The sequence below is a fragment of the Schistocerca piceifrons genome, chromosome 1 (assembly GCF_021461385.2).
Source record: "Schistocerca piceifrons isolate TAMUIC-IGC-003096 chromosome 1, iqSchPice1.1, whole genome shotgun sequence".
NCBI classification, from domain to species: domain Eukaryota; kingdom Metazoa; phylum Arthropoda; class Insecta; order Orthoptera; family Acrididae; genus Schistocerca; species Schistocerca piceifrons.
Window position 1 is genome coordinate 795,776,453 of NC_060138.1, and position 25,441 is coordinate 795,801,893.

Genomic DNA, 25,441 nt, shown 5'->3' on the forward strand with positions numbered 1-25,441 from the left:
GGGCCATTTAATCTGAATTATAAAGAAACAATTACTTGAAATCATATACACCTCATACTGTAAGCTTATAAGGAAACTACCGTTTAGAAAAATGTAGATGGTTTATTCTATCCACAATTATATTTTGGTGAGTAAAACTGAATCAAAATGAAATAAAAGATGAAATCGAAATGAATTTAAGAAATTACCAGTTCAGTGGAACTGAAATGTAAAAGAACAAAATATGTTCTCCTTGTCATATTTTAATAGTGCCTTTTATTAGATTTCAGCCACATTACAAATAACAATAAAAGTAAGAAGAACCAGTAGGCCTTGCAGTATTATTTCACCTAGGGAACAACAAAATTAAGAGCAATTGAAGACCAGTCAAAGCTATGTAAATAAAAAAATACTGACACCTATGTAGTGACTGGTTCTTGATGCACTTTTCCCGTTCACCATGTCGTTACTATTTGTATTAACAAAGAAACTTTTCACGCTTCACGATTATTCATTCATGGTGTGACACACACGAGTATTTACAAGTAAACAAATGTAATAGGGTGATATATATAAAAAGGCGAGATTTTAAAAAGGTAAAATAACATTAAGTTTTAATTTATTAGTGCCACGTACTAGAGAGCTAGTTTAAAATGACCTCTTTTTGCTGAACAACTTGTAATATGTTTTCTTAGCTGGTAATCCATTTCACTTTCATCCAGGTTCAATTTTTCTACGTAAAAGAATATGATATTTCTTTACGTTACGTAATAATATTTAACATTTGTAATATGAGAAAAAATGCACCAGCGTACCTGTAATACACTATATATCTTCTTCAGACCCGGTGTAGCAGTAAGGCAGGGGACGCCACACACTTTCCGAACTCTTTTCCAGTATAAAACAAACTTCACAACAGTCAACAATCATTAACGCACGTCACAAAAATAAAATGGCCGTAAACCCAGCAGAGTCAGTGCAACTGCAAGGCTTATAAACGCTTGTGGCGCTTCCCGTGGACGTCTATGGAAGCTATGCTGCGCGCGCATCTGCTGTACAGCCTCCCAGAGAAATTACAGTTTATTTCAAGCTTGGGAAAATTATTTTAATTCAAGCTAAATTTTTACAGCTTGATGTAAACTGTGTAACAGGTTGATTTTTCAATCTTGAATTTTCAACTGAACCTAAACTCAATATCCACCTTGAAATAAGCTTGAGTGCTAGTTGGGAGAAACCTCCGTATTCTTGGCACACATGCCTAGTCACGCTCACACTTGAATACTTGCGCAATCGTGCATAACTAAATTTCGAGCAATCAGCTGTTTGTACAGTGCAAATGCTTGCGCAAACTTATGCTACACACGCATGCTCCAGAGTTGTTGGGCAAGCACGCTTGTGCATCTGTTCTTGTCAAGCACGGAAACATGTTTGTTTTCAGTCAGGCTGAGATAGTGGCTGGGAGTAGATGGAAGGCATGTCAGTTCAGTTTGTGTACAGTTTGGGTCGTACAGTGTAGTTAATAACGTACCACTTGTGTTCAACACTCATATTCCGCTACAAGATTACAACCAAATGCCCGAAAAAGTAAATGTATAGTATGACCTAAAACTGTTTTCAAGAAAAGTGAGTAGAATTCTTTGGTTGTAAACTACTTGTTACAAGTATTTTAGCGATCACTCTGCCAGTGATTGGTGCTGCACTGTATGACAGCATGTCATTTTCAGGACATGAATTTTCAGATAGTAACATTTGGTTGTAGTAGCCCAGACGCATGATGTGATTTAGTTCCGCTGCTGTTGTCGTATAAAGTTATGCCGTTACTTTGGTTCTCATAGACAGTTATCGTCCAGATACAATTATCGTCCAGATTATTATGGTTTCTCCACTTTAACACGTTTTTCAGACACTGTTTGTAACAGAATTTCCACAACAGAATTCCCTGCGCCTTACACATTATTCTATGTGGTGCTTTCGAGAGGCTTTATCATGTATGCCCGCCCTTAACACTAACGCAAATGAAGCTATGTTATTGCAGTCGTTTTTTGGCAAAACGTAACAATTTCAATGATAGAAATACATAGGTCGGCCCGAAAATAATGGATAATACCTAGGGATCCCTGTATTAACTGCAGAGTCTATGATACTACTTCCCCTTAACGCAACCAAACCAAGACTTTGAGCCATGCTATGGATCATTCTGTCACTACAACTTATATTCCTCAAGCTAATATAGATGCAAAAGAGTTATAGTCATTGAAATGTTCTTTCTGTTTGCGAAAGCATGATGTGGCGTGCAATGTTAACATTACATAATGGTACGAAGCTGACATCTAGCATTGTAGGTTCAGTTCACCCTTTGTTATGTAAGAATAATTACTGAAAAAGTCTCAAATGGTCTGAAAATCCTAAGTTGTCATTCACGTCATTTTACAGATGATTTGTAGTATCTCTAAAAAATTGTGTAAGTTCCCACTTGTCAGCATGCTACTGCAATGAGATTCCAATATATATGAATACAGTTGTCAAAACTGTCAGCTGGACCATGTACCACAGAAAGGTGGGTTGAATTGTGTTGTATGTGGAAGCCAAGCAATTTGTTAAGTGCTACTTGACCACTGACCATTTTAATGTTCATTAAGCTACACTTGGCACAAACTAATTCCAGCAATTAGTAAGAAGATGACTGTGGGTGAAGTAACTTCCTTGGTGGACTGTTAGTAGCATGTGATGCAAGTAATTCTGTCAATGTCTGTTAAAATAGTTGACAAACTTTTAAGAAGCAGTTAATGCATAAATAAAGAGAAAGGCACCCAGTATCATCTAGCCTTGAAAAAAAAACCACATCCTCTACCAATTCTTAGATTACCTATCATTGTGTCCTGAGGCGAGGGATATCCTATCCACGTCCCCCAAAGTGGTGTTACGCTGGCCACCCAACCTACAGAATGTTGTTGCCCACACCTATTCCAACCCTACTACCAATCTTGCACCCCATAGGTCACTCCATTGGGGTCGGCCCAGATGCAAGCCCTGTCCAATACACCCATGTACCACATTCTACTGCAGTGCCGTCACTGGCATTTCCATAAAAGGCAAGGTCACATGTAAAAGCAGCCATTTTATATATCACAGTGAAAACAATCAATTTTTGATAAAATAATTTAATTGACTAGATAAAAAATCTACTCGCAAAGAGGCGGCAGAACACACACATAAAAGAAGGTTATAATGAGGCAAGCTTTTGGAGCCAGTGACTCCTCCTTCAAGCAGAAAGATTGAAGGGGAAGGAAAATGACTGGAGGTCTAGGAAAAGGGATAGATTTTGGGAAAGTCATCCAGAACCACAGGTTATAGGAGACCTACTGGACGGGTTAAGAAGGAATATCTTTCGTTCTCATCCCTTCTGGTAAGTCGTCCCCGACCCGTGGTTCTGGGTGACTTTTTTTAAATCTACTCCTTTTCTGAGGCCTGCAGTCCCTTTCCTTCACCCTTCTTCCTTCCCCTTAAGCCGTTCTGCCTGAAGGAGGAGCCACTGGCTTTGAAAGCTTGCCCAATTATATCCTTTTTTTATGTGTGTGTTCTGCCGCCATTTTATTTATCAGCTACGCTGCAATTACTGCACAGCATTCTGTGTTGGCATAACAAGTAACCAACTGTTCACTTGCATGAATGTCTACCGCCAAACTGTTGCAAACCACAAACTTGACCATCCGGTTGCTGAACATGCTGCACATCACAAGAGAAATGACTTAAACAACTGCTTCACTATATGAATGATTTGGATACTATCTTCCAGCAGTAGCTTCTCTGAACTATGCAGATGGAAAATGTCTCTCCAGCACGTCCTGCACTCTCACAGTCCCACTGGCCTAAACCTCAGCTAACCTGTCTTGCCTTTTTCCTTCTCTATTATGTCCACACCACTCCTCCTCCGTTCAGATCATCCACTGTGCTCTCCCACTATCCCCCCCCCCCCCCCCCCCCTCCCTCCTCCCAAATCATGTGAGCAATCTCCTTCTCTTCTTCTCCCTTTTGAAACCTCTCTTCCTTCACTTTCTCTTCCCTTTCCCTCCCTCATCCTCCTAATCTTTCTCTCCTTAGCCCCCCTCCCCTCCCTCCCCCCATCCTCTTTTCCCCTTCCACCTCAGTCCCTCTCCTTCTTCCTATACCTCTTTTCATTGTACTTTCTGTACTCTTTTATTCTTCCAAAGGCCTGCCTCTTTCCCCCTGCCATCTCTATGCATCATTCCCAACCCTCTCCCACCTCTATCAGCTCAAGCATCTGGTTTCAATAATTGAGTGTCAATAATTAGTCTTGCCATGACCACAGAAATGTGTGTGTGGGTGGTTGTCTCTGTGGATATGTGTACTACTGTTAGAAAAAGAGCTAGTGCTGAAAACTAGTGTGAATGCTGTTTTCTGTGCTCCATGCATCGATCTGCTTTAGGTTAGTGGTGACTTTTCTTTTATTTTACTTATTGCTTCATCCAGGAATTCTATTATTGTTAAGAAGCAGTTAATTAATTAATTGTATGGCAAATATCATGAAACATGTATACTCATACAATGATAAAAGTAATATAGATAATATGCACATGTACATATTATATGCTAAACTTAGTTTCAAATTAATATCCAAGCATTGGATGTACTCAATCATGCCATCTGTTGCTGCAAGGAAATTGGTGAAGGGTCCCATGTAGGCTTCATTTGGACATTTTATCACAATGTGTCAGGTTGCTTGCTTTGCGGCTCTGCAGTCACATTGTGGAAATGGTACCTTCCCCTGACTTTGGCACTTTTGTTGTGCTCAGTGCTTATTCAGTTTAATGTCATACATACATTGTGTGATTGGTTGAAATCGGGAGGCTTATCTGTGATCATGAAACTTTGACATTATGGTGGGCACTGGTCTTGTCAGTGTTGTTTTCAGGCATTGTGAACTTCAAAGTCTGAGTTTATCAGTTCTTTAGCAGTGACTAATAGTGGTCATCTTGTTGTCAGTCTTCTGCAAACCAGATCAGCTATGTCATTACGTACAGCTAGTTTAGGGTTGTTGTTAATTTATGATACTCTCTATGGATGGCATTTATATACCGTATCTTTGCTGGTGGTATATGGCTTAAGAAGGGCAGCAGTGCAGTAGGTATGGAATTTACTCTGCTGCTGATAGTGAGCTTAGTGTCATTTAGTACCATGTCAGTCTTGTACATAAATGAGGTGTTAATCCAGTATTCTGCCACCAAATGGACGAACCCAACTGCTGATGTCTGAAGCATATTTGCGTTGGAGCCCAAGGGGTGCTGCACAGTTTAGTCCTTGTCCTTATTCGCCTGTGATCTCTGTCAGATGCTCCTTGTGAGAGTGAGTCCTATCCAGTGTGACTCCTAGATATTTAGGGTAGTTCTTATGGTTGGGATGTTTTCCTTTGAAGTTGACATTAAGCTCTATTTTGTTGAGCAGTTACAGAAATGAATGCATGGTACTTCCATCTTAGTTGTGTTCAGCTACAGTCTCTATTTATGAAAGTAGACACTCAGCTGCCTTAAGTCAGACCTCAAGCCATCTTCGGTGACCTCGAATGATTCATGTCGTTCAGCTATAGCCCAGTCAACCGTATAGATGAACCTCCTGGACCTTGTGTTTGGCATGTCTTCACTATAATGACTGAAGAAAAGTGGGGCAGCCTGTTGCGTATTTTGGTTGAGCTAATCATTAACTGGTAATTATTTTGAAAGCTTTTTCGGTGAATGTATTATCAATGAGACAGATAACACGGCTGCACAGTATTATCCAAATTTGTTCTACAACATCCTTTGTATTCTTTCCTTCTCATTCCGTGCAGTAAGTCTCCCTGACCAGCACTTCTGGGTGATTATCCCGAAATCTACCCCTTTTCCTAGACCTCTCCAGTCCTTTATCTTCACCTCTCTTCCTTCCCCTTCAACCCTTCTGCCTGAAGTAGGAGCCACTGGCTCCAAAAGCTTGCCTAATTTCAACCTTCTTTTATGTGTGTGTTCTGCCACTGCTTGGTGAGTAGATTTAATATCTATTCATTTTAATTATTCTGTCAAAATTGATTGTTTTTGTTGTTATAAACAGCATCATAATCTCCATTGAAATTCTATGAAAGCAATTGATGATTTTTGATTTTCTTGACAGCTTGCCTCTGTATGAGAGAGTACCTGGTCTATGCAGTCTCTAGCAGGTGGAAATCTTATTTGTTCATCTGAGATTGGTTCCAATATTTTTGGGCTCAATCTGTTGTATGAGCAGCATGTATGTGGTGCTGAGCAATGAAATTGCTCAATAGCTCTTTAGTTGGTCACTTGGTTTTTTCTGGCTTAATCAATGTGATGATATTTGTGATCTTTGAATCCTTCACCCTTTCACACACATTGCCCCCACCCCCCACCCATTGCCATCACATTTGTATATATAAATGTGAAACCCATCTTGTGGTGTAGGTCCCTTATTGTAGAAGGAATTTCATACGTATTCTGTTGGGTCCGGTTGCCTTGCCTGCCTTTATAATCTTAAGTGCTTCTGTGACTCTGACAGTGGAATATTTAGAGGAATACCAGTCTAAAGGGGCACTGTTTGTCATTGATGCACAAAGTTAATGTTGTATTGTTCTTGAATGAGCTCTTTCTCTCGACATTCTGGGTGTCACTGTATATGGGCTGCAATCCTATTTGCAGAAACACCTGTGGTGTTATGATTTATTTCATTGGCTTCAGATAGTTTTTGGAGTGCCCAGGTCTTCCTGGAAAGTGCTTTGAAATCAAGTAATTCAATGGTTTCCATCCATTTTTCTCACTGTGCATCATCTAGGCTATGCATCAAGTCATCTGCAGTTGCAGGGTCTGTGCTGTTGAGAAATTTCTGATACTGGCTTTTGCACTATCTATCCCATCCCAATACATATTGTTTGCAGTCCTCCGAGTAGTTGCTTTTTCTGAGCTTTCTGTGGTGCTTGTGAATCTCTCATAACTAATGGCTGCTGGGGCAGGATTCCACCCTACACACATGGAAGATGCAGATGGAATTAGGATACCTGACTGGCATCTGATATGGACACTCAGCATTTATGGAAATATGGTGATATGAGATTTTATTCTTAATTTTCTAGTCACTAAGTATTGGCCTCAATTGTCGACAGATATCATTTACAGCATTATAGTTTTGCTTCATTAATTCCTGTTTGAGTGCCTGTAACAGTCCTGTTTCATGGTTGACCATACATTTTTACATTAAATATGACATAGTGATCATTACACTTATATCTGTACTCTGTAAACTGTGAGGTGCATTGTAGAGAGTACTTCCCATTGTACCAGTTATTAGACCTTCTTTCCATTTCATTCACACATGGGCTGCACTGTAGTTAGTCTAACGGTGTCCTCACAATCCCTATGGGAACAATATGTTGGAAGCAGTGCTTCTAGCTATTTTGTACATAGCCTTTCTCAGGATAATTTGCCTCTATCTTCACGTGTCCTCCATTTCAGCTCCTTTAGCATTTCTGGGATGCTCTCATATGGATCAAATCTACATCTATGTGATTACTCTGCTACTCACAATAAAGTTCCTGGCAGAGGGTTCAATGAACCACCTTCATGCTGTCTCTCTACCGTTCCACTCTCGAATGGCACACGGGAAAAATAAGCAGTTAAATTTTTCTATGTGAGCCCTGATTTCTCTTATTTTTTTGTGATCATCATTTCTCCCTATGTAGGTGGGTGGTAACAGAATGTTTTCACAATCGGAGGAGAAAACTGGTGATTGAAATTTCATGAGAAGATCCCATCGCAACGAAAAATGCCTTTGTTTTAATGGTTGCCACTCCAATTCACATATCATGTCTGTGACACTATCTCCCTCCCCTATTTCACGATAATACAAAATAAGCTGCCCTTCTTTGTACGTTTTTGATGTCATCCGTCAGTTCCACCTGATGCAGATCCCACACTGCACAGCAATATTCCAGAATAGGCCGGACAAGCGCAGTGTAAGCAGTCTCTTTGGTAGACTTGTTGCACCTTCTAAGTGTTCTGCCAATGAATCACAGTCTTTAGTTTGCTCTACCCACAATATTATCTATGTGATCGTTCAAATTTAGGTTATTTGTAATAGTAATCCCTAAGTATTTAGTTGAATTTACAGCCCTCAGATTTGTGTGACTTATCGTGTAATCAAAATTTAGCTGATTTCTTTTAGTACTCATATGAATAACTTCACACTTTTCTTTATTCAGGGTCAACTGCCACTTTTCACACCATACAGATATCTTATCTAAATCATTTTGCAAGTAATTTTGATCATCTGATGACTTTACAAGACTGTAAATGACAGCACCATCTGCAAACAATCCAAGACATTTACTCAGATTGTCTCCTATGTCATTAATATAGATCAGGAACAATAGAGGACCTATAACGCTTCCTTGGGGAAAGCCGGATATTACTTCTGTTTTACTTTATGACTGTCCGTCTATTACTATGAACTGTGACATTTCTGACAGGAAATCACGAATCCAGCCGCACAACTGAGGCGATACTCCGTAGGCACACAGTTTGGTTAGAAGACGCTTGTGCGGAACGGTGTCGAAAGCCTTCTGGAAATCTAAAAATATGGAATCAATTTGACATCCCCTGTCGATAGCACTTATTACTTCACGAGTATAAAGAACTAGTTGTGTATCACAAAAATGATATTTTCTGAATCCGTGCTGACTATATGTCAATAAATCGTTTTCTTCGAGGTACTTCATAATGTTTGAATACAGAATATGTTCTAAAACCCTACTGCAAATCGACGTTAGTGATATAGGCCTGAAATTCAGCGGATTACTCCTACTTCCCTTTTTGGGTATTGGTGTGACTTGAGCAGGATCCAGTCTTTGGGTAAAGATCTTTCTGTGAGCGAGTGGTTGTATATAATTGCTAAATATGGCGCTATTTTATCAGCATACTCTGAGAGGAACCTGAGTGGTATACAATCTGGACCGGAGACCTTGCCTTTATTAAGTGATTTAAGCTGCTTTGTTACACTGAGGATATCTACTTCTATGTTTCTCATCTTGACAGTTGTTCTTGATTGGAATTCAGTAATATTTACTTCGTCTTCTTTGGTGAAGGAGTTTCGGAAAACCGTGTTTAATAACTCTGCTTTAGTGGCACTGTCATCAGTGACTTCACCATTGTTATTGCACAGTGAAGGTATTGATTGCATCTTGCCACTGGTGTGCTTTATATCAGATATATCTATGACTGTTCATGCTACCCTTCTCTGTATACAATAAACATCTCCTGTTAGTCTGTTTGCTACAGGTCCCACACACCTGAACATTATTCTGTGGTTGTCACATGAGTGTTTTATAAGCAACCTCCTTTGTAGACTGATTGCTTTTCGTAATAAGCTAAAGTCTGACACCTGGCTTAACCTATGATTGGCCATATTTGACTGTTCCATTTCATATCCCTACACATTGCTACATCCATTGTGACTCATTGAGAATATAGGTCTAGGAAACTACATATTTTTCATTTTGTGAAGTGTGCCGTTTTCATTTCTCTACTTTTAAATCTTTGCACCACTTTGAGATACTATCAAGATCTAAGTGAATATTTGTGCAGCACTTTGCAGACAGTAGTGTGTTACAGATAACCACATCATCTGTGAAAATTCAGGAATTACTGTTAATATTATCTGCAAAGGCATTAATATACAACATGAACAGCAAGGTTTCCAACACACTTCCCTGAGCCTATCTGAAGTTACTGCACATCTGTTGAAGACTCTCCATATGAGGCAACATTACACGTTCTTCCTACTAAGTAATCTTCACTCCAGTCACAAATTTCACTCTATACCCCATACAATTATACTTTTGACTATTAGCATAGGTGTAATAATAAGTCAAATGCTTTTCAGAAATCAAGAAATACGCATCTGCCTGACTGCCCTGATCCCTGTCTTTCAGGACGTCATGCGAGAAAAGTGAGAGTTGGGTTTCTCATGATCGGAATTCATAATGGTTGGCACGGAGGAGATCGTTTGGTACAAGATACCCCATTATGCTTACCCTCAGAAGATGTTCTAAGATTCTACAAGAATTGGATGGTAGTTTTGTGAATTGCTTCTGCTACCCTCCTTGTAGGCAGGTGTGACTGGTACTTTATTCCAACTACTTGGCATGATTTTTTTGTCAGTGGGATCTGCTACAGATTATGGTTAAAAGAAGGGACTAACTCAGCTGTAAATTTGATATAGAATCTGATAGGGATTCCATCGGACCCTGGAACTTTGTTCAGTTTTGGCGATTTCAGCTGTTTGTCAACAATATTTATTCAAAAATGTGTCTCACTCATCTTTCCAATGGTATGAGAGTTAAATTGGGGGAGTATTCTTAGATTTTCCTTTGTAGAGGAACATTTGAAAATGTAGTTCAGCAGCATTTCTACTTTTGCTCTGAAATCCTCAGTTTCCGTTCTTGTCTCATCCATGAATTTCTGGACACACCACTAACTCTTTACATGTAAGACTAGAATTTCTTTTTGATTTTGTAAGAGATAATTCAGTAGGATTCTGCTACGGTAGCCTTTGAAGGCTTCATTCATTGCCCTCTTCACAACCAAAATTGTTTCATTCATCATCGCTCTGCTAATCACACACTTGGCTCCTTTGGGGAATGTGCTGGGAGTGAAGCTTCCAATTGATGTATAACACATTGGCTGCTGGGAAAGCCCCACAAGAAATGAATGTGTAATGGGTTAAGGAGTCATCAGAGTAAATGGAGTTTGTGGTGAGCTGTGATAAAGACCAGATACAGCATCTTCGCACAGACCAGTAAATAATATTAACAATAACAATCCACAACACCACGTACGAATCAGCACTATATTCAAAATGGGTACTTATTGCTACAGTCCACAGTGCTGTTATGTGGGTAAGGTTGACAATGACTGTAAACATTCCAGACTGGCACAAAATCAGCCATGTTTCACCAATCAGTGAAGGGACAAGTTTTCAAAGAAGGCATTTAATAATGTTTTGCAGGACATCTTGTCATGCCACTACTTCAAGCTTTAATTTCCGCAATTGGTCATTGGATGATTGAAGTCTTCTCGGATGATGACAGTACAATTGGGGAACTTATTTTCTCTGAAGTTTTCAGTTACATCTGGTGATTGATAGAAGGATCCGATTGTAAGTTTATGCCCGCCATTGGTACTGAGTTGTTGCCCAAAAAATCTTGCATGCAGCTTCAACATTTATCATGGTTGGTAAATTTACTATTAGCCTCTTCTTTTAATAAAAAGTTAAATTTTCGCTAAAAATCTCATCACTATCAATTTCAGGTTTTAACCAGCTTACTGTATCTATTGTAATGTGAACTCCACCGAGTTTTGGGAGTATTTCAAATTCTGGCATTTTATTGTGAATTCTTTGCGATTATAAAACCCTTGTTTGGACACACACACCATCAGCTACCTGTGTAGCAGATTCTGATTTATAGCGGACACCAAACCCATTTATGAGGACCCCACGGTTCCCAAACCTGTGGTGCAAGTCTAGGAAGTTGCAGCCTAGCTTGTCACAGAACCTTAAAAGTCTCTGGTTCAAGCCTTCCACTTGACTCGTAACCAGGGAGCAATGATCGGTTCTGGGGTCAATGTTGCAGATTGTGAGCTTCGTTGAAACTCGTGAGCAAAGCTCTGCCACTCGCTGGAACGACCAAACTATGAACTCAGAGCTTAGATGACAGGCATCACTTGTCTCAAACTTGTGTGACAATCTGCAGTTGGTCACTCCCTGTTCCCTCAATGGCTGATGGAGTAGCCTCTTCAGCATGAAGAATGATGCCCACAGGCATACATAGTCAGTGATCCTTTCTGCGTTCTTAGTTGTAGATGGAATGCACATGATTGCATTTAAGTAAACTTTTATTACAGCATCACAACAGAAGTTAGGTTCCACATAAGACACAGTTTGAGTAACAGATAAAATGATCATCCTGGATTCGATATGAGTAACAGAATCAAAGAGTGTAGTGAAATTGGTCAAATGATCACACGAACACAAGTACAAAGTCAACATTTCACAGTGGAAATACCAGTACAGTGGCATGGAGCCCTGGGAAGGCGAGTGGTGGAGGAAGCAGGAGGCTCCAACAAAGACTGCTGGCTGCACGATGTGGAGTGTCTCTCCTGGTAGCTGCTGCAGCAGCATCACATTGTGGTGTAGACTCAGTGAAATGCTCTAATGGATGGGCTGCAGAACAGGGCTGGTGTGTGGCCTGGATCTGAGCAAAGAGATACCTGCTGGAGGTTGTGATGCAAGTTAAATACACAGCAAGTGGAGAAGTATCTTTGGGCTCTTGACAGACACGTGACGCACGGCTGCAAGCTAGTTCCCTCGATTGCAGCATTGCCTTTGCTACTGCCACTATATGCACTGCCTAGGAGTGGTGCTGGTGACCCTGGAGGTGTCTGCTAGTACAATCTGTCAATAGACTGTAATCAGTACAGTGTCCACAACATGCAGGGTACTAGCGAGGTTTGTAAACAGTCACTGAAGGAAGCTCATCTGTGACCCTGAAACATACTACCTGCTGATTGTGGACATTGTGCTGGTAACAAGAGTGGCCCACAAACGACCAGCTACTATACCTCCCCTCCCCTTCAGAAAAAGATGGAGGAGCCATCTTGACACTAGCCAAAACATCCTGCAATCCATCTCTCAGCTGGGAAAGGTGAAACCAACCAAAGAGAGAGATTGCTATGACAACAAGTGCCCACTGGGTAGGGGTGCTTCCTCCCTTGGGACGATGCAGAGGATATTTGAGGATGAGGGTATATCTCAGTGGCTGTGACCCTGTCACCCCGGAACCTGTGACCTGAGGTTGAGACGTACCATTCACAGTGGTGTTGGACAGCCCAGGCCTGGCAGTGAAAAAGGTGGCATAGAGCAATCCTGAAACAAAAAATATACAGGATGACTGTGGCACTGGAGGTGCAGACCGACATGACCAGCTGGTGGAGCAGTCCCAGAAGGAGCTATTGAAAAGTCGGAGATGACTAGCCAATGGCCCATGGGAGCAAGCGCAGTGACTGACTGGAGCCAGTTGGTGAAGTGCACATACACTGCCGGAAACAGATGACGGAAGCCACAGGAGCAGACTGTGAAGTGGTGGTAGTGGGAGACCAGACAATACCAGTGTAACCACACTGGGAACACGATAGTGCCAACAGACAGCATGGATCGGCGAAATGCTGGTGGCACTTGACCAATGTGGCCACTGGGAACATGACAATGTGACATCCACAAAGCCAGTGGGGCAGTGGTCACTGGAAAAGAAACACCAGGCAAAAGGAGGGAGCAGATGCCAGGGATCAGAGCTAGATGGGGAAGTACTGAGGTCACTGAGGACAAGAATAGCTGAAAGGTTCAAAAACATGAATAATACACAGAACAATGAGTGCAACTTGAGTAGGCATGTTGTCCATAGGGTGTAAAATGCAGTGTGTGTAGGAGTACGTGAATAGGAAATACCACTAGAGAAAAAAATATAAGGAATGTAAAAATGAAGTGAAAGGAACTGACACGGACACATGAGAGAGAAAAACCAGTACCAATTACCCTGAAAAAATGGGAAGGTGATGAGCATAGGAGCACAAGAAGGACCTACACCACAGAAATGTAATGCAACACAGAGGTGTTTGCTAGAGCACTAGAATGGACCACACCACAGGAACGAAAAGAAGAAGAAATGATGAAGTACCAAGGGAGTCAAGAAAAACTACATGTTGTCACAAGTTACCCAGAAGAAGAGGTGCACCTCCAAGGGGGGGGTCATGGTCCTTTCACGAGTTCGTGTGTGGCGCACACGGGGCCCCGAGCTATTGCAGCCAATTTGTTCTTCCCGGGCTGCATTTTCTTCACCCTGCTCTCCCTCCCTATCCTCACTCCTTCCCCGATGCCCCCTCCCTCCCCTCTCTCAGTGTTCTGATTTATAATGACCTGACTATCCACCTAGTTCCCTGCATTGCTTGCAATTTTGTTCCTTCTGCCTGTTCTTTCATTCCTTTTGGAATTTAGGTCCGCGTTTGGGGTTTGACCCCCGCTTCTAAATTTTCTGTTTTTTAGTATGAGCCATTTGGGGAAGAACTCCCTTCCTAGCATCCATGGTGTGGATTCTTCAGCACCCTTCCTTCTCCTCTCCCTTCCCCATTGTAGACTCCTTCCATCCTGCTAGTACAACAGCATGTGTAGCCACTGTGTGGTGGGGCTGTTATTTACCCATCTGGCTGAGTCTTCTGACAACACAGGGATCACACTACTGATACCTGAGCTGTTTCCTCTCCATGTATTCCAAGGAGTGGTTGCTTGTCTTCTTAGAGCATCGGAACACCTGGCAACGGTCACCATGCTAGTTGGTCCTTGCTGTGGCTGGGTGGCAACCATTGGGAGAGCTCCTGATCAGTGTGGGTGGTGTCAGTGTGGATGCTTGGCGCATTAAGCATACCAGGCTGCAAAAATCTGGCTGTTCTCAAACGACCGTCTCTTCGAATAGGGAAGGAACATTGAATGCTGCTTCATATGACCCGGCAACCTTCCCTTCCCTGCCTACACCATGGGAGGAGGGCCAGGCTCACTGTCTTGGGATGAACACTTTCCGCGCCATCTCATCTGTACTAGGATGGATGGGGACAAATTCACCGCCACAAAGCTATTGTTTTTTGTGGAGGATATTGAGGACAAGTTTGGTGGAGGCTCTTAGTAAGAAGCGGTCAGGCTTCCTGTAGATCAAAGCTTCTTCTGCTGCCCAGTCCGCAGCTCTTTGTGCCTGTGATCGTCTTGGCAATGTCCCAGTGTCTATTACTTCTCACCAATCTCTGAATATGGTCCAGGGACTGATTTTTCATAGGGGCCTTGTCCTGTCAACTGATGAGGATCGCCGGGCTGACCTGGAGCAGTGCAGCGTTCATTTTGTTCGATGTTTGCAGAAAGGTTGCAAAGACCATTCACAGATACTGGCACCTTCAGTCTGGCTTTTGAGAGGGATACCCTCCTAGAGAAGGTCAAGGTTATGTGCTTGGACACCCGCTCCATGAGGGAAGCCCCCTGTGTTCCACCACCTGCGTGTGTATCAATTGTCATGACCAACGCTCCCCTCACTCACTGGTTTGCCCGGCTTACGAGAGAGAATAGAAGATCCAAGAGTACAAGTCCCTGGATCGCCTGTCTTATGCTCAGGCTCACCAAAAGTATGAGAGACTCCATCCAGTGTCACTGTCATCAACTTTTGCCTATGTTACATCCTTTCTCTCTCCTACCTCTTCCTTACCCCAATCCTGTCCCCTTTCCCTGGAAAGCCCACGACCTTCAACCAGGGAGCCCCTCCCCCTCCCTGGGCAAAGAAGGCACCTGCCAGTGATCATGCTGCCCCCTGGGACTCCTCCCTGGCATCTCTCAGGCTGAAAGCCTCTAACCACTCGGCCACCAGATGCACTATCTTTGTGCCCCAAGGTCATCTATTCTCTTTCGGTCCCATATCTTGCAGATGCCTGCCCTCCCTTGTGCCCTGCCCTCCTCCACCTCTGAAAGAGAAGAAGAAGAAACATAAGTCCAAAGACAAGCGACCCCCCCCCCCCCAATCCAGTGGCCCCAGATGTGCCATCTCCCCCCTTGCAACCTGAGTCTGACATCTTATTTATGGATGTCACCTCATCCTTGTCGGTGACGACCAGTGACCTAGTGACATGATCTCCTTTCGGCTTCTTTATGTGTAACCTGGACACTCACCACAAGATCATCCAGTGGAAACGCAATGGATACTACTGTCACATATCAGAAATACAGTGTCTTGTCTCCTCCTATCCTGCACTCTGTCTTGCTCTTCAAGAAATGTACTTCCGTGATGACCACTCTCCAACATTTTGTGGTTATTGGGCATTCTGTTGGGGTAGCATCTGGTGGGATCTACACTTTTGTTCACATCAGTGTCATTAGTGACTAGATACCCCTACATACCAACCTGGAAGCAATAGTAGTTAGATTGTAAACCACTCCAGCAATCACCATTTGCAATGTTAATCTCCCTCCAGATAGGCCAGTTCCTTATGTTGAACTGTCTATCATAATCCAGCAACTCCCGCCCCCGTTTCTCCTCCATTGGGACTTCAGTGCCCACTACCCACTGTGGGGGAGTGCCACTTCCGTGGGTAGGGGTCTCCGAATTGACCAGCTTATTATGGACCTCGATTTGTGTCTCCTCAACGATGGTCCCACTACTCACTTCAGTAATGCTCATGGCACCTTTACTGCTATTGATCTCACAATCTCCTCCCCTGGTCTCATGGATTCCCTACACTCGCCATCGCATGATGACCTTTGTGACAGTGGCCACTTTCCGGTGATTCTATCATTTCTATGCTGGTGCCAGGCAGACTGGTCCCCAATTTGGGCATTTCGTGGGGTCAGTTGTACTTTATACATATCTGCTGTGCACTTTGACACCTCCCTCTCAGATTCCATTGATGCGGTCATGCAAGGCATCTCTGCCACTATTCTTCATGCTGCTGGATTTGCTATCCCCCTATCCACAGGCCCCTGTCTTCGTCAACAGTATCATGGTGGACCAAGGATGTAGCAGTCACTGTCCAGGACTGCCAACGGGTGCTACAGTGATTTAAAGGACATCCTTCACAGACCAGCCTCCTTGTTTTTAAGTGTCTCCTTGCTAAAGCTCTTTACCTTATTAAACAGAGTAAAAAAGAATTCTTGGAGTGCTATGTTTCTTCCTGGGAGATATATGCCTCTTCATCGTAAGTTTGGTCCAAGATCCGTAGCCTTCTGGGCCACCAGCAGCAGTCAACAATCCAAGGTCTTAACCTCCGAGGTGCTCTGTGTGCTGATCCATTGGTCCTTGCAGAGCACCTCGTGGCACACTTTGCAATGGCATCAGCGTCCTATTTGTATCTTGCTATCTTTCTTCACCAGAAATGCCAAGTTGAACAGACCCACCTCTGTTTCAACCCACACCATGCTGAGCCCTATAATCAACTCTTCACTGCTCCAGTCTTGCATTCTGTCCACAACCAGATGATCAAACACTTGGACGTTCCCCAGAGGCAACGTCTCCTCAGGGTCTTCAACCACATTCGGCATCGCAATGGCGAGACAGTATAGTTATTCCTATTCTTAAGCCTGGGAAGCTACTGCCTGATTGGCCTGACGAATGTACTTTGTAAAGTGCTCGAAATGATGGTTAGCTTCAGATTATGTTGGAACCTCAAATCTCTGAGCCTTTTGTCCCCTTATCATTGTGGCTTCCGGGCAGGATGATCTCCAACTGGCAATTTATTCAGATTGGAAACAGCCATCCAACAGGCTTTTACTAACTGCTGGCACCTTATCGCAGTCTTCGTTGACCTACATTAGGCATATGACATGGCTTGGCGTCATCACATTTTAGTTACCCCCTATGACTTGGGCTTCCATGGTCCCCTTCTGATTTTTATCTGCGAGTCTTTATCTCACTGGCTCTTCCAGGTTCGATTGGCACTTCACTCAGCACCACTCGGATTCAGGAGAACGGTATCACATAGAGTTCTGTGCTAAGTGTCAGATTCTTCCTCATAGCCATCAGTGGGTTTGTCACCTCTGTTGGGTCTGTGGTTACCCCAGTGTTGTATGTTTTAGATCGATGATTTTTTGCATCTGGTGCAGCTCCCACTCAGTAGCATCTGTTGAATGCTGGCTCCAAGGTTCCATCCGACGTGCCTCTGCATGGATCATTTCCCATGACATCCAGTTTTCTCCCTCCAAAACGTGGGGTATGCATTTTTGTCATTGACCCACCGTCCACCCTGATCCAGAACTTTATTTAGGCGACCAGCTCCTCGATGTTGTAGCACAGTGTCGTTTCTTAGGCCTTATTTTTAGTAAAAATCTGAAAAGGCTGCCTCGTATTCGCAACCTAAAGACTACATGCATGCGGAAGCTTAATGCCCTTTGCATCCTGGCCCACACATCTTGGGGTGCAGACTGTACCACTCTCCTCAATCTTTACAGTGCTCTGGCCTTGTCCAGACCAGGTTATGATAGTCAGGTTTCTGGCTCAGCAGCTCCTTCCACTCTCAACTACTTGACCCTGTTCTCCATTGTGGAGTGCATCTGGCTATTGGTGCCTTTCGCATTAGTCCCGTTGACAGTCTTCTCACAGAAGCAGGCATTCCTCCTCTACAAGTACGAATGAACCAGTTCCTGCTTTCTTATGCAATTGCCATTCGCCAATTCCCTGACCATCCCATGTACCCTGTCCTCTTTGCAAATGTGGGATGTCTCCCTCCTGACAACCGCCCACGGGTGGGATTGCTGGTTGGCATGCATCTCACTTCCCTCCGTTGGGATCTCCATATCCCCTCACTGGAACGCATCCCGTATACTTTCTCCCACGCCCCCCATTGGATTGTGCCTAGACCATGGATTAGGATCGGCCAATGCAGGGTCCTAAGGTCTCTGTCACATCTATGGTTCTCCAGTGTCTTGTACATGCAATCCTTGAAGAGTTCCAGGATGCTGCTATTTCCAACACTGATAATTCTAAGACAGTCAGTAAGGGGGGATATGCTTTCACATCTCCTGCTGCTTAGAATGGCTTTTATTACCAGGATCATGTAGTGTGTTCACAGCAGAGCTACTAGCCATTCACAGAGCCTTCCATTTTGTGTCTCAGGCCTCCCTCCACAGTGTTTTAATTTGTTCTGTCTCAATGAGCAGCATGCAGGCTATTGACAGATGCTGCTCTCGTTACCCTTCAGTCTCTGCTATCCATGACTTTCTCTCTCCCCTTGGCTGTGCCACCTGCTCAGTGTCTTTCTCTGTATCCCAGGTCAGATGGACGAATCATATTAGATCTTGTTCTTCGTGTAGGGGAGACAGGATCTGCAGGAGAGGATAGGATTTTTGGTACACAAACTCTGAAGTCTTCCCAACACATCCGCTGGCAGCAGTGACCAATCGCTTCACAGTAATGAGGACAATTTTCAGCGAACAATGGCTAACTTGTCTTATCTTAGAAAACAGTGTTAACAATGGGGCTGAATTGTGGCTGGAGCAGTGTTTTATTGAACAGTAACAGAAGTTTTAAAATAGTTTTGCTGAGTCTCCTTTAATTTCTGGAGCTATTAAGCTAAACGTGAAGCAGTTCTACACAAAATGAGATATCTGTTAAGGGAACTGAAAAAACTGGGATAAAAAGTTGCTAGTTGTCTGATACTTACTTGAGGTTATAATCACTAAAAATCATGAAAATAGCATTAATGTACAATAAATACAGACCGTAAGCAGTTCTGTTCAAAGGGAAAACTACATGTGACACAATATGTTAGCTATAACATTTGCCACATTAACTGTGAATCACAAACACTAGTTTACCATGAAATTTGTTATGCACAACTCTTGTAACTTCCTGAAATACTAAAAAAATATGATTATATTTATTTATGTAGATATTATTCCAGAAAAAAAGTTTACTGACACAGTATTACTCTCTTGTAGATGTGGCAAAAAATTTGATTCATGATTGTGAGCTACTTTCATTACAGTGTTCCTCCCTAAGACAAAAAAAAGTCTTTAGTAGTTAAATTTGTGCAATTAAGGATGTTTTGGACTAAAATCTGTTCGAGAAAAGTAGTTATTCAGGATTCTTCTCTTGTTAACTGACAGTCAGATTTTTTTAAAAAAGCCTCCTGTTGGAGACTGTGGGTCACTGATAAGCGTCACCACACAATAAGTTAAAAGAAAGGGAGAGACCCTTTTTTTTTTTTTTTTTTTTTTTTTTTTTTTTTTTTTTTTTTTTTTTTTTTTTTTTTTAAGTGCAGGCCTCTTCAATGTTTATTGCAAGCATTGTTTCTTTATTATTTAACTTTATTATTTCGCATAAATTTAAATGTGTTTAAGGAACAGATTGCTTGTCCAGCTTGATACACTAGTTTTTAATAATTGGTATTACTTTCAACATTTAGTTCTTTTTACATTTGGACTGTGAAGTCTTATTTTCTATGTTACTGAATTTTTCTGAACTTGTTTAAGTAGAAGTCTTAATTTGTCTTGCTTTTCTTATTTTCAGTGTACCCCCAGCAAATGTAATTTCAAATTCCACCATACAGCTAACAAAAAGTAAGGACTTTGAAATGGGTGATGTGGAAGAAGTCCAGGAACGTAGAGACGTCCTGATTGAAAGAAATCCCTCTGTTGAAGAATCAGAACATCAGAAAACAGCACCAATTCAGATACCAAGAGTTTCAGCTCGTGTAATCACAGGTGCAGCAAATCAGCAAAACCAGGGTGCAATTCATTGGTAATTCAGTAATTCTCAAATCAATTTCATTGCTTTTTACTCTTTAAGTTATTTTTACTACAGAAGCACAGTCTTTTAAAAATTCAAGTTATAGTTGTGTCTGTCTGGCTTTAGAGAAATAATATATCAAGATATTGACATTTTAAATGAGGATTGAAATATGTGGATTTTCTTCTGAAATCCAATATTAGGCCTATAAATGTCTCAATAATTGTATGAGCTATGTTTAGGAATCCATTATCCTTATTGAATATATTCAGGCTTTGTAAGAATTGCATGTACTTATATTTGAGGATGACATATCGTCATATGTGCAACAGCCTTATTAAATTAAAACAATTGTAAAAAAATTGTGAATTTAAGATTTAAGCATGATTTATTAACAAACCATCGTCGTCCTTTCAGTTATTTAATTCTACATCTACATCTACATTTATACTCTGCAAGCCACCCAACGGTGTGTAGCGGAGGGCACTTTACGTGCCACTGTCATTACCTCCGTTTCCTGTTCCAGACGCGTATGGTTCGCGGGAAGAACGACTGCCGGAAAGACTCTGTGCACGCTTGAATCTCTCTGATTTTACATTCGTGATCTCCTCGGGAGGTATAAGTAGGGGGAAACAATATATTCGATACATCATCCAGAAACGCATCCTCTCGAAAGCTGGACAGCAAGCTACACCGCGATGCAGAGCACCTCTCTTGCAGAGTCTGCCACTTGAGTTTGCTAAACATCTCCGTAACATTATCACGCTTACCAGATAACCCTGTGACGAGACGTGCCGCTCTTCTTTGGATCTTCTCTATCAACCCGACCTGGTACGGATCCCACACTGATGAGCAATACTCAAGTATAGGTTGAACGAGTGTCTTGTAAGCCATCTCCTTTGTTAATGGACTACATTTTCTAAGGACTCTCCCAATGAATCTCAATCTGGTACCTGCCTTACCAACAATTAATTTTATATGATCATTCCACTTCAAATCATTCCGCACGCATACTCCCAGATATTTTACAGAAGTAACTGCTACCAGTGTTTGTTCCGCTATCATATAATCATATAATACAGGATACTTCTCTCTATGTATTCACAATACATTACTTTTGTCTATGTTAAGGGTCAGTTGCCACTCCCTGCACCAAGTGCCTATCCACTGCAGATCTTCCTGCATTTCGCTGCAATTTTCTAATGCTTCAACTTCTCTGTATACTACAGCATTATCCGCGAAAAACCGCATGGAACTTCCGACACTATCTTCTTGGTCCTGAGTTTGTCCCTCTTTTTTGTTAAACTGCAAATTAATAGCAGTTGGTAGAGTTTGGTCTTAACCATTACATATGCACAACACTTCTTAAGTTAATTTAAAATGTATATAATAAGTCTGAAATATGTATAACAGACCAGTAAAAATAGCGGTAAAGTTTGGTCATAGTGGTAACTTAATTGTTAATTATTGATGGATTGTAGGAAAATACAGTTTTGTATTTCTCCTATTTTTTAGTTCATTGCTCACTCAATTTCCCATTTTTTTCTAAATTTTAATTTTAATTTTATTGAGTGGGTAGATATTTTGCAGTAGCTTATTGATTTTTCTGTGGTCAGGATCCTTTCTTAGCTAGGTTATCAGCTAGTGCCTTGTTCCTCACCCCTGTGTGAGCTTTAAATAGATTCAAAGTCTATGTGCCAACTGTACATTTGGAATCTTCTGATTTTGCATTATATTTCTTCTTTGAATTTCTTAATGAATCCAGCACTATCTTGCTGTCAGTGTGTGTTACAGCAATTTCCTACGCTTTCCCGTTCCAGTTGTGAGAAGAATGATTGCTGGCAAGCCTCCCTATGAGCTCCAGTGTTACCCTCATAGTATTTTTGTGAGATACACGTAGGAGGTAGCAATATATAGGTTGACTCTCCTATGAATGTATGCCCTTGCAAATTAAACAGTAAAGGACACCAAGTTGCACAAAACCTCTCTTTTTGTGTCTGCCATTAACGATGGATGAGCATCTCTGTGATGGTTTCACATTTACTAAGTGTATCTGCGACAGAATGTACTACTCTTCTTTGGATCTCCTCTATTTTGTATATCAATCCTGTGTGGTGCAGATCCCAAACTGACAATCAATAAACAGTTATTGGTCAGACACAGGTTTTGTGAGCTATCTCCTGTGTGAGTGGACTAAATTTCCTGAGGATTCTTCTAATGAATCTGTCTGACATCTGCCTCTGTGTGATTAGTTTTATGCAGTCGTTCCACTGTAAAATCACTCTATATGTGTACTCTCAGATATTTACTGGATATGGTTCCTTCCAGTGGTTGTTCTGCTATTGTGTAATCATTCAATATTGGATATTTCTGCCCATTTATGTGCAATACATTATGTTTGTTTATATTGAGAGTCGACTGCATTCCAGCACCATGTTTTGATCCTCTGTGGCTCTCCTGCATATAGTTACAGTTTTATAGCATTACGACTTCTCTGTATATGAAAGTATCACCCGCAAAATGCATTATGGGGCTTATGGAATTTTCCACTAATCGTTCATATATTGTGCAAAATGGAATGATCCTTTAATGCCCCCTTGGGGTATACCCAAAGTTACTTGTGTGTACAAAGATTTCTCTCCAGTAAGAATGATGTGCTGTTTTGTGTTTTCTAGGAGCTCTTTAGTCCAACCATGAAACTTGTCTGATATTCCATTCACTCATATGTCTTCATTTGGCAATTGTGTAGAATTGTGTCATATGCTTTGTCAGTTGAGGAATATGGCATAAACCTGGAATGTTGGTGTCTACTGCCTTCTGAGCCTCATGTACAAACAGAGTGAGCTGGGTTTTACACACTTGTTGTTTGTGGATCCCATGTTAGTTCCTGAAGAAGAGTGTTTCTTTCTCCAGAAATTCCATAACGTGCGAGCTAGAACTTGTTCTAAAATATTGCAACATACTGATGTCACTGATATGGGCTTATAATTTTATGCGTGTGTTTGACAGTGCTTCTTGAAAATGGAATGACCTGCACATTTTTCCAATCACTGGGAACCATTTACTCCTGCTGCTAGATGAGGTGCAAGTTTTATCTCATATCTGCGTAGAATCATACACCATCATACCCTGTTAGCTCCATTCGTTGTCCTCTGTTGATTTCTCTCTCTCTCTCTCTCTCTCTCTCTCTCTCTCTCTCTCTCTCTCTCTCTCTCACACACACACACACACACACACACACACACTCACACACTCACACTTATATGAATACATCATTTTCACATTTGTACAACAATTTAGAGGGGATTCAGCAATATGATCTTCCTCAATGAAAAAAAAAAATTAGGAAAAAAGAATTTAGTATTTCAGGATTGTTTCTGTAATACTGTGTTTCACTGCCATTATCATCCCAAAGTGACTCTGATCTGTTTATTGATTTAACATAAGACCAAAATTTCTTAGGCTTTTCTGTCAGAGTGGTAGACAGAATTTCAATTTTGAAATCACTGAATGCTTCACTCAGAGCTCACATTATACATATTTTAGATTTCTTCAGTTTTTGTTTGTCTTTGAGGCTTTGGCTATGTTTGAATCTGCAGTGAAGCTCTCTTTGCTTTTAGAGTAGCTTTCTAACATCACTGTCAAACCATGGCACATCTACATCTACATACTTACAGACATACATACATACATACTTACTCCTCAAGCCAACGTACGGTCAACAGTGCAAGTTACCTTGTACCACTAATAGTCATTTCCTTTCCATACCTCCTTGCAAGCCTCAGTTTCTCCTATCGTGACTTAACAGATCTTATGCAAAATGTGTGTTGGCAAAGTAGCGCAATTCTGAAGTCAACAACAAATGAAAGTTCTCTAAATGTTCTCAATAGTGTTTCATGAAAAGAACATTTTATTCCCTCCAGAAATTTCCATTCAAGTTAATGAAGCATTTTCTTAATACTCATGAGTATTGGTAAGAAACCTAACTGCACACCTTTAATTTGCTTCAGTGTCTTACTTTAATCTTACATGGTGGGGATCCCAAACACTTGGATCAGTGCTCAAGAATGGGTCGCATTAGTGTTCTACATGCAGTGTCATGAACTACACTTGCGCAGAATACTCGCAGAAAATAAAGTCTCCATTTGACTTCCCTGCTACCAATCTTAAGTGCTCATTCTATTTCATATCACTTTGCAACATTATGCCTAAAAACTTAATCAACATGTCATCACACCAAATAGAAATTCTGTCTAATTCATTTTGTATCCTCCTACAGTCATGCGGCAATGACACTTTCCTGGACACTAAATTGTCACCTGTAAACGTTCACAGATTGCTCCTCACCATATTCTTCTGACTGATTATGTATGTAGAGAATAAGAACAGCCCTTCTATACTTTCCTGGGGCACTCCTGACAAGATTGTCTGTGATGAACACTCACTATCCAGGGCAATGTACTAGGTTCTGTTACTTAAGAAGTCTTCAAGCCAATCACAATCTGAGAATTTATGCTGTATGCTTGGATTTTTGTTAATGATCTGCAGTGTGGCACTGTGTTATGTTTTCCAGAAATCTAAAAATATGAAATCTACTGTTGCTCTTCATCCATGTTTCACAGGATATTGTGCAAGAAAATGGCAAATTAAGTTTCGCACAAACAATGCTTTCTAAATCCATACTGATTTGTGGGCAAGAGCTTTTCTGTCTCTAGGAGATTTATTGTGTTTGAATTTAGAATATGCTCAAGAGTTGCTGACATATGTTATCTACACTTTTTTCCGGTTGCTTGGTACTTTCTGCTGGGCGAGAGATTCATGATCAAGACAGGCTAAGGAAGGGGCTAATGTTGAAGAGCACTCTCTGTTAAACTGAATTGGGGTTTGATCCAGACGTAGTGACTTATTTTTGTTTTACTCTTTCAGTTACTTCTTAATATCAGGACGACTATTTTTATGTCCTCTATAAGGAAATCTGTGTGACAATTACAAAGTGTTATGTCTATATGATCCTCCTGCACGAATGATTATTTAAATATGAAATTTGAAACTTAAAATTTTATCACCCCAGACTGGTATGTGAATGAGTAAATAGAGTTCTTC

The 25,441-nt window shown here is 41.4% G+C and overlaps 1 protein-coding gene across 2 annotated transcripts in view; it reads left to right on the forward strand.

Moving 5' to 3' along the window:
* The first annotated feature begins 1,350 nt into the window (after nt 1–1,350).
* The window catches only part of LOC124713568 (WD repeat-containing protein 11-like), a 202,574-nt gene continuing 178,483 nt past the window's right edge, over nt 1,351–25,441 (forward strand). The window contains exons 1-2 of one of the 2 annotated variants that reach the window (XM_047242957.1): nt 1,351–1,602; nt 20,120–20,350. In XM_047242957.1, the coding sequence (XP_047098913.1) occupies nt 20,184–20,350 (167 nt within the window). In that variant the 5' untranslated portion in view covers nt 1,351–1,602; nt 20,120–20,183. The remainder of the gene's footprint in view (nt 1,603–20,119; nt 20,351–25,441) is intronic. The other variant, XM_047242956.1, reaches the window with a different exon arrangement.